This window comes from Oncorhynchus nerka, unplaced genomic scaffold (assembly GCF_034236695.1).
Source record: "Oncorhynchus nerka isolate Pitt River unplaced genomic scaffold, Oner_Uvic_2.0 unplaced_scaffold_1180, whole genome shotgun sequence".
In the NCBI taxonomy this organism is placed as follows: Eukaryota; Metazoa; Chordata; class Actinopteri; order Salmoniformes; family Salmonidae; genus Oncorhynchus; species Oncorhynchus nerka.
In genome coordinates, this window is record NW_027040153.1 from 56,077 (window position 1) to 66,564 (window position 10,488).

The following is a 10,488-nucleotide window of genomic DNA, read 5'->3' on the forward strand; positions in this document are numbered from 1 at the left end:
ATGACAATAAATTGACAACACACTGTGTCCTCAGTCACCTTGTCCCAGAGAGGTTTACATGGTTATCAAAACATCACACCAGGGTGAGTCTAAACAAAACACAGCCCTGTGGGGAAAATGAATGGAACCATCTCCCTGTTTGACCTCTAGTTGTTATGGATATTATGACTCTACAGAGACACACAGTGGACGTGTCAAAATATGTTCCATTGATAAATCACACTTTATTTAACCTCAATGTCATCTTGTGTTTACATGGCATTGTAGATTCTAGCTGTATATAGGATGTATTCTGGATGTTTTCAGTGTGTTTTCAACCCTTTCAGACAATGGATTAATCACAATTAAAAATAGTGCACTAACATTACACAAAGTGAACTCAAGTCTGACAGCCCAAACAAACACACACATTCTCAGTCAAAAACACAAGTCAGAACAGAGCCTCTCGATTCTCTCATGTGTTTTCAGGTTCTCTGACTGGGAAAATGTCTTTCCACAATGAGAGCAGTGGTATGTCTTCTCCTCCTGTGTATTTGTATGTATTCCTTCATGCTCTTTCAGGAACCTTAACCGGGTAAATCTCTCTCCACACTGGGAGCAGCGGTACATCTTCTTACCTGTGTGTGTCCTCTCATGCTTGTTCAGGTTTCCTACCTGGCCAAAACTCTATCCACAATGGGAACATTGGAAAAGCTTTTCCCCTGTGTGTCCCCTCTCATGTGTTTGCAGGCTCCCTAACTGGGTAAACGTCATTCCACATTGGGAACAGTGGTAAGGCTTCTCTCCAGTGTGTATTCTCTTATGTGTTCTCAGGCTCCCTAACTGGGTAAACGCCATTCCACATTGGGAACAGTGGTAAGGCTTCTCTCCAGTGTGTATTCTCTTATGTGTTCTCAGGCTCCCTAACTGGGTAAACGACATTCCACATTGGGTACAGTGGTAAGGCTTCTCTCCAGTGTGTATTCTCTTATGTGTTCTCAGGCTCCCTAACTGAGTAAAACTCTTTCCAAACTGGGAGCAGTGATGTCGTCCTGCTGGTTTGGACGTCTCGGGGTCTGGTTTCCCTGAAGGACTCTTCCTGCTGTCAGAAGGAGAGTCTGGTCTCTCTCCTGTCAAAGACAAACAGATGATTTAATTAAACAGAGACCTGAATGAAACCTCCACACGATAAAACTTCCTATGATGTATAATCTAGACTAGATCCCTCAATCAGCTGAAGTCAGTTTTCACAAGTGTTATTAAAGCCACTACAAAATGCAGGTCTCAGTGTGGTTCTTAGTCAGAGAGGCCTATAGAATGGTCTAGAATGTCATTGTATGTTGTAGCGTTTACACCAGTCCAGCCTACGCTTGACACTCTAGCAATGATAAAGTACTTTATGATAACGCGGAAATTAAATAAACGATTTGGTATCATTTTTATTATGGAAGATTGAATAAGTGTGCTTCAAACGGTTTGCTTGTAATGATTTGTAGCCATCGTCTCGACTACCTCTGCATGAGAGTCCATTCAACTCAGTTTCCCTACCTGAAAAAACACCATTCCGTAAAGTGTTTTCACGCACGCAAATTCAGGAAGAAACCGAAGAGCAGATGGCCTGACCGCGTTTTGCGGTTTTGCGACTGTCGGCTCACTTGACCGCAGTCAACGGTGGGCTGTAAATCGCCTCCAGTTTAGTACAGTGGAATTGCAGTATTGAATGAAGTCAAGTCCATTCCGTGAGACATTTAAGTTGTGATTTTGGGTGCAAATCCATTGTTAACGTTTTGTTGTTGGGCAGCTTCTTGATGGTATTCACATCTTACAGTGTAGCTTTATCAATTCCTACATTAAAAAACGGCATTTAAGCTCAGAACTAGAGTAGAATGCCGTTTTAAAAGCACGTATCAGTTCAACAACTATTTTCAAGACAGGACTTACTGGTGTTACTCAGATCTTCTGTCTCCTCCTCTTCTTCCCTCTCCTCCTCCTTCAATATGACAGTTATCTCTCCTTCATTCACTCCAAAAAAAGTATAATCGTTTTCTTCCTCTTCTTTCTGTGTAACAGCCTCACCCTCTACTTCATCGTTTACTGTGACATCCTCCTCTTCATTCTCCTCTTTCACGACAACGTTCAGCCAAATACCTTCTTTCTCCTTCCAGCAGACCTCTTTTTTTAGCAGGAGGGCAGCAGCTTGCTGAGCTCATGGTCGGGGATGTTAGCCAGCTAACCTAGCTAGTTAGCGACTAGCCTAGTGATAGGCTCATTTATCAAGCCAGCTACCGTTACCTGACTAAACGGAAATATGACATGAAATGGGGAAACTAGTTAAAAGACAGAATTATGTTCCAAATACAGAAGTAAATATAGACCGAAGCAGTCTGAACAGCTTGAACGTTTCCTTTTTTAATTTTTTAATTTTTTATTAACAACAAATCAATACATAAAGCACATGAGGGAACACAAGCATACATAGATTACAAACAATGGACAATCGAGCTAGGGGCGGGGCTGGGGGCGGGGCTAGGAGGTACAATATCACATTACAATTACACAAGGACCTTAATGGACATGCATATGCTTACAATTCTAACAACTTTTTTGTTAGTAGAGCATTTAACCGTCTTAAAATACAGTTCAATTTATTTTTGTAGGGTACGAAAATGTGGTTTTCTGTTTGTAAATTTACATTTGTGTATATGAAATTTGGCCAAAAGAATAATGAAATTAATTACATAAAAATGATTCCGCTTATTTCTATTGTATGTAAAGAATCCAAACAGTACATCTCTCCACAATAGTGTAAAATCTTCATAAATGTGTTCAATTATAAACCTACTGATGTCTTGCCACAGTTTTTCTTACATGCATACAATGCCAAAAAAGATGCACAACTGTTTCTGGGTGGTCATTACAAAAGGAGCAATTGGAGTTGATGTTTTCCTTAAACTTCTTCATATAGTGGTTGGCAGGATAATATTTATGAATAATTTTAAAGGAAACTTTCTTAATTTTGTTTAACAAGTAGGTATGTGTGTGGCAACATCCAAACTTTTTTCCAACAGATATTATCAATAAATCCATTCCAATAAGGCATGACATAAGGTATAGATACAACATCCTGCTGAAACAAGGATCGTATCGCTCTGTTGTTGAATGGACCAAAAGAGAAACAAATCTTTCCTACTGATGAGTCAACAGGGTCAACAGAAGGTAGGCTCTGAGGGTCAGGTCTTGACATGTTCCTGAATAACATAGCAACACCTGAGGGAATGGCATCTAAAACAATTGCAAAATATTTAGGTGTAACAGGGACCTTGTAAAGTGATAAGAATTCTTTATAACTGAGTAAAAAACCCTCTGCATTTACCAGTTGGCTCCAATAGGATATTATTTCTGAACCAATATTCTAAAAACAGAGAGGTATTTTTATACAATATATCCCCATTATTCCATATATAATATCTGTGTGGAGAAAAATGGTGTTTATAAATTAAGGACCATGACAAGAAAACCTGCCGATGAAAAGCAGAAAGTTTCACTGGAACTTTGTCAATATTATAATTGCAAAACAACATGAAGTTAAGGCCACCAAAAGTAGAGAAGACATGATGAGGAATAAAATTCCAGATAGAAGTGGGTCTTCTTAGGAATTGTTTTATCCAATTGATCTTGAAAGTATTATTTAAAGTAGTAAAATCCAGAAAATTCAGTCCACCATTCTCATAAGTGTTCATTACAACAGTTTTCCTAATATAATGGGTACGGTTTCTCCAAAGAAAGTTGAAAAGCATCTGGTCTATCTCCTTGCTTATTTTACGGTCAAGATATAAAGATAGAGCACCATATGTTAGTCTAGAGATACCTTCAGCCTTGGTTATTAGGACTCTACCTTTTAAAGATAAGTCCCTCTGTAGCCATTGATTTAGTTTCCTCTGGGTATTTTTAATAAGAGGATTAAAATGTAGTAAGCCTCTAGACTTCTGATCCTTTGTAATGGTTATGCCTAAATATGTAAGTTCTTCTTTTACTGGAATACCATAATATGAAGGTGTCACACAATCTTTGACAGCCATGAGTTCACATTTCTTAATGTTAAGATATAGACCAGACGCTTTGGAAAAGGATTGTAGTATCACATTGATCGATATGGGAATCTGACTAGCGTCTTTCAGAAAAAGTGTAGTATCGTCAGCCAGCTGGCTTATAATAATTTCTTTACCAGCTATGGAAATACCTTGTACAGGACTATTATTTAAAGAATTTGCAAGAAGTTGGGTGATTAATAAAAACAGGTACGGAGAGATAGGACAACCTTGCCTAATTCCTCTCTTTAACTCAAATCTAGGTGAGGTGCCATATTTCAATTTGATAGAGCTGTTACCATTTGCATAAAGAGTCTTAATAGCCTTACAGAAAAATCCCCAAAGCCAAGTCTCTCAAGGGAGTGGAAGAGAAACTGATGCTCTACTGTGTCAAATGCTTTATAAAAATCTCAAAATAATATGAAGCTATCCTCAGTTATTAGGTCTGAGTAGTCAAGTACGTCTAATACTAGTCTGACATTGTTAGAAATATGTCTGTTCCTCATGAAGCCAGACTGTGTTTCATCAATGATTGCATCCAGGACTTCTTTAATTCTTTTTGCAAGTAGTGAGGCTAATATCTTATAGTCATTATTAAGAAGACAAATTGGACGCCAGTTATCGATGAACAGCACTTCTTTTTTAGGCTTAGGTATCAGTGTTATTAACCCCTGACTCATTGTAGGAGGGAGAACATTGTTTTTAATACTCTCTAAAAAGACTTCAAATAGGAAGGGAGCTACTTGTTCAGAAAATAATTTGTAAAATTCTGATGTAATTCCATCAACACCTGGTGATTTATTGTTCTTTAGATGTTTGATAGACTCTATAATCTCTTCAACTTTGATGGGTTCATCACACTGTTTAGATTCTATATCACTGATAGAGTGAACATTATTCAGTGAGTTAAAAAACATATCTGTGGATTCCTGACAGTACGTAGAGCTATACAATTTTCTGTAAAAATGGCTCCAGTATTTAGTGATACATTTTTGGTCACCTGTAATAACACCATCAATGTTTAACTTATGGATAGTGTTATTTTTAGAGTGACATTTCTCAAGTCTAAAGAAATAGGATGAATTCTGTTCTCCCTCCTCAATCCATTTTTTCCTAGATCTAATAAAGGCTCCTTCTGCTTTTAATTTATATATATTATCCAGTTTATTTTGTAACTCAATTAGTTCCATCTTCTCCTCCCCCAAGAGGTCAGCTGGGGACCTCTGAGAAAGGGAAGTTATCTTAATGATCACCTTTTCCTCCTCAGCTCTTCTGGTCTTAGCAAGATTACTACCATATTTTCTAAGATATTTGGACACCTCAAATTTAAAGAGCTCCCAGTTCTTGCAATAAGATTTTTCTTCACAAGCCTTTTCCCAAAAGTATGAGAGCAGATCTTTAACCTCAAATGTAACTATATCATGATTTAATAATGAGCTATTTATCTTCCAGTAGGATGCTCTACCAAGGTTCGTATCAGGGGTAAATATTTTGATATCAATGTAAATAGCCTTATGGTCTGTTAGGGGAGTAGTACAAATAGTTGTAGTAACACACTCACTATCAATACATTTGGATATAAGCCAAAAATCTATTCTGGATTGTCTGGAGCCTGTTTTGTTACTCCAAGTGAATGATCTTTCGCCCGGAAACCTCTCTCTCCATATATCAGTAAGATCAAACTTTTCCATAAAAAGTATTAAACCCAAATTCTGATTGGTTGGCCTACCTGGGGGCCATCTATCAGTTGAATTATCTATTGTAATGTTAAAGTACCCTCCTATCAATAATAACGAATTGGGAAATTTAGATAACCAATGCAGTATATGTTTCTTTATAGATTCAAGCAACTCATCATTCTCATGTTTGGTGTTGTACCTGTAGAAGTTTACAGTAATGAGCGTAATGTCATTGTAACTGATCACAAGACAAATAAAGTGACCAAAGGGGTCACATTCCGAGTGTAGAATATTACATTTACATTTACATTTAAGTCATTTAGCAGACGCTCTTATCCAGAGCGACTTACAAATTGGAATATTACCACCAAAGGTATTTTTCATTGTAGTGACACCAGCAGAGCGTTCAGATCCATGGGAAAGCCCAATATCGTTGCCCCACTGTGACCTCCAGAAGTTGGCATCAGCAGAAATTGAGTGAGACTCTTGAAAAAAGCAAAAATCTGTTCGAAATTGTTTAGCAAATAAAAATAAGGCCTTGCGCTTCACACTGTTTCGTAACCCCCTAGCATTAAGAGAAACTATAGACAAAGACAAAACAACAAAGATTATATAAAAGTATAAACTGTAGTAGGATGAGTCAAAGACGTAGGAGCAGTGAACGTAAACGATAAGGAACCGAGATCTGCACCATTTAAGTCCATTTAAAGTGAAAATAGCTTATTCCATAACCTTTGAAATTCAACTCAACTGGAAATTATGTTCAAGACCAAACCAAGGGTTCTTGTAGTAAGAGAGACTAAAAACCCTCTTTAGTGTAATCAGGAACTATTCTGAGAAATAAAACAACAAATAATAATTTAAATAAAAGGGTACTACTATATTAAGTACATATGAAAACTGATCATAAAATAATTGAATAACAAAATGTTTTACATATAAACGTTCCTAAGACCTTTTCTGGAAATAAATATTAATAACTAAATAGAATAATAACCGTGTAAAGTCAGAGCAGACCTGTATGCCATTTAAAACAGTATCTTAGTTACTGTATACATAAAACATAAATTCAGCTTTCAATCTTCTTCGTAAGTTTGTAAACAAAATAGGACTTCTGGTCATACAAGAACAAACTAATGAATTGAAATACCTGAGTATTCCTGTAAAATAGTCACCTGATGCTTGTTAGGTAAACCACATAAGGAAAATGAGAATACCATGGCTGAAACCATCAACCTGTTCCTTCTGGTGAGATTTTAGGGAGGAATATGGATTTTTGAACCGTTGATGAAACCTCGTCCTCCTACGAAGTAAGCAGCCTTCCCCTCACTTCGTGCTATCTTGATCCTTGGCCACAACTTGTTCCTTCTTTCTATGTCTTCCGGGCTGAGATGCTCGGCGAAACGCATACCATGGCTCTGAAGGAAGGCGTTCTTCCAAGCAGCTTTCCAGACAGCATCCCTGTAGAATCTGGTAGTGAATAGGATGATGATACCCCTGGGTCTTGAATCGCTTTGCTGTTGCTTCTTGCCGAGGCGATGCACAACGTTGATGGTATCACCAACTTTGTTGTTCTCTGCAGGCAAAACTTCTTGGCAGATACGGATAGCCTCTCCTCGCACATCTTCATTCTCCAACTCTGGCAAGCCGTAGAGTCTCAGGTTCCATTTTCTTGTGTATTGTTCCAGATCATTGAGACGTCTATTGTAGACATTGTTATTCTTTTCCACCCTTTCCACATTTTTTTCAACTTTTGCCACTCTCGATTTCACATCATTAATTTCACCACATGCAAACTCCACAGTCTTTTTCAAGCCTTCGATAACCATGGTGTTCGCGGCTACCATTTTCTCAATGGCGTCACACCTGGAGTTGATGAGTAACGATGTCAGAGTTCATGTTGGGTTTTTTGGAGGGTGGAGGTTTGCACGGAGTAACCGGTAAAGAGGGGAATTCGTCATCTTCAGCATTCGAAAGCATGATATTATCCCAAGGCCAAGTGTAGTTATGGCAGTTGTCTATAAGCACGTTTCTCTCTTGTTGATTAGCAATAGAACGGCTAACTTTTTCCTTTCTTTTTTTGTCACGACTTTGCATGGACATGCTGAAATAAATGATCCAATTATCATTCCAGTCACAGGTCTTATATCTTGAACAAATAAAGATAATAATGACTAAACATTTTTTTATTTACATTTTTCACAATCTTTCTGAAGTTTGGTACGGAGCTCGGTAAAAAAGCGTCTGTTCAAGCAGCCATCTTGGCACCGTCCTCAGCTTGAACCTTTCCGCTAGGAAGCTACCGAGGTGGCTGACGAGATGTTGTTGAAGAAGCGTCCCGTCCACTACATTATACGTCACTCTGATAGCATCGCCTGAAAAACGCATATCGCCATCTGTTGACTGGAGTGGTTAACGCAGATACATGTTTATTTTATTTCCAGACAAAAAGTGCATTTTTTACATTTCTTTCATAAAATAATTATATATAATAGTTAGACAACTGCAGATTTGTAAGAAGTATGAATTTAAAACCTACTTCCACATTCTACCAACCAACAGATGGTTCTACTACAGGGAATATTAACCAATGAGGTGGGTCTTTCCACATTCTACCAACCCAACAGATGGTTCTACTACAGGGAATATTAACCAATGAGGTGGGTCTTTCCACATTCTACCAACCCAACAGATGGTTCTACTACAGGGAATATTAACCAATGAGGTGGGTCTTTCCACATTCTACCAACCCAACAGATGTTTCTACTACAGTGAATATTAACCAATGAGGTGGGTCTTTAAACATTCTACCAACCCAACAGATGTTTCTACTACAGTGAATATTAACCAATGAGGAGGGTCTTTCCACATTCTACCAACACAACAGATGTTTCTCCTACAGTGAATATTAACCAATGAGGAGGGTCTTTCCACATTCTACCAACCCAACAGATGTTTCTCCTACAGTGAATATTAACCAATGAGGTGGGTCTTTCCACATTCTACCAACACAGCAGATGTTTCTACTACAGCGAATATTAACCAATGAGGTGGGTCTTTCCACATTCTACCAACCCAACAGATGTTTCTACTACAGGGAATATTAACCAATGAGGTGGGTCTTTACACATTCTACCAACCAACAGATGTTTCTACTACAGTGAATATTAACCAATGAGGAGGGTCTTTACACATTCTACCAACACAACAGATGTTTCTACTACAGTGAATATTAACCAATGAGGTGGGCCTTTCCACATTCTACCAACCCAACAGATGGTTCTACTACAGGGAATATTAACCAATGAGGTGGGCCTTTCCACATTCTACCAACCCAACAGATGTTTCTACTACAGTGAATATTAACCAATGAGGTGGGTCTTTACACATTCTACCAACCCAACAGATGGTTCTACTACAGGGAATATTAACCAATGAGGTGGGTCTTTACACATTCTACCAACCCAACAGATGGTTCTACTACAGGGAATATTAACCAATGAGGTGGGTCTTTCCACATTCTACCAACCCAACAGATGTTTCTACTACAGGGAATATTAACCAATGAGGAGGGTCTTTACACATTCTACCAACACAACAGATGTTTCTACTACAGTGAATATTAACCAATGAGGAGGGTCTTTACACATTCTACCAACCAACAGATGTTTCTACTACAGTGAATATTAACCAATGAGGAGGGTCTTTACACATTCTACCAACACAACAGATGTTTCTACTACAGTGAATATTAACCAATGAGGTGGGTCTTTACACATTCTACCAACACAACAGATGTTTCTACTACAGTGAATATTAACCAATGAGGTGGGCCTTTCCACATTCTACCAACCCAACAGATGGTTCTACTACAGGGAATATTAACCAATGAGGTGGGCCTTTCCACATTCTACCAACCCAACAGATGTTTCTACTACAGTGAATATTAACAAGTGAATATTAACCAATGAGGTGGGTCTTTCCACATTCTACCAACCCAACAGATGTTTCTACTACAGGGAATATTAACCAATGAGGTGGGTCTTTACACATTCTACCAACCCAACAGATGTTTCTACTACAGGGAATATTAACCAATGAGGTGGGTCTTTCCACATTCTACCAACCCAACAGATGTTTCTACTACAGGGAATATTAACCAATGAGGTGGGTCTTTACACATTCTACCAACCCAACAGATGTTTCTACTACAATGAATATTAACCAATGAGGTGGGTCTTTCCACATTCTACCAACACAGCAGATGTTTATACTATGAACACTTTCAGGTTAATTGAAGTTAAATTCCCAAAAAGCCTAAACAGGTTTGGTCATTATCAGGTATTGGAGCGTTGAAAGACGATGCACAACAGGAATATTAACCAATGAGGTGGGTCTTTCCACATTCTACCAACCCAACAGATGGTTCTACTACAGGGAATATTAACCAATGAGGTGGGTCTTTCTACCAACCCAACAGATGAAACTACAGGAATATTAACCAATAACCACCGCGGTCAAAATAACTAAAGTAAGTCACCATGAAACAACTACCATTCTACCAAATCAGACCTGTACATGGGTATTGGATCTAACCTCATTGATCTGTCAGTAAGCTATGTTTACATGGGTATTGGGATCTGACCTCATTGATCTATCAGTAAGCTATGTTTACATGGGTATTGGGATCTGACCTCATTGATCTATCAGTAAGCTATGTTTACATGGGTATTGGGATCTGA

The 10,488-nt window shown here is 38.3% G+C and overlaps 1 protein-coding gene across 1 annotated transcript; it reads right to left on the minus strand.

The window, feature by feature from the left end:
- Positions 1-200: 200 nt before the first annotated feature.
- Positions 201-7,575, minus strand: LOC135569235 (zinc finger protein with KRAB and SCAN domains 7-like). Its single transcript, XM_065016015.1, has 3 exons — positions 7,054-7,575; positions 1,921-2,179; positions 201-1,109 (listed from the first exon to the last, which is right to left on the minus strand). The coding sequence occupies exons 1-3, from the start codon at positions 7,573-7,575 to the stop codon at positions 667-669; spliced, it is 1,224 nt and encodes a 407-aa protein (XP_064872087.1). The 3' UTR covers positions 201-666.
- Between the last annotated feature and the right edge of the window lie 2,913 nt (positions 7,576-10,488).

What these genes read in the sequence shown, in the direction of transcription:
- LOC135569235 (XM_065016015.1), bottom strand. Translation starts at nt 7,575, where the DNA reads ATGGTTATCGAAGGCTTGAAAAAGACTGTGGAGTTTGCATGTGGTGAA. An exon ending in AGGGGAAGGCTGCTTACTTC is followed by an intron (nt 2,180 to 7,053) that starts GTAGGAGGACGA and finishes CCATGAGCTCAG; the next exon opens with CAAGCTGCTGCCCTCCTGCT. An exon ending in AGAAGATCTGAGTAACACCA is followed by an intron (nt 1,110 to 1,920) that starts GTAAGTCCTGTC and finishes TGTCTTTGACAG; the next exon opens with GAGAGAGACCAGACTCTCCT.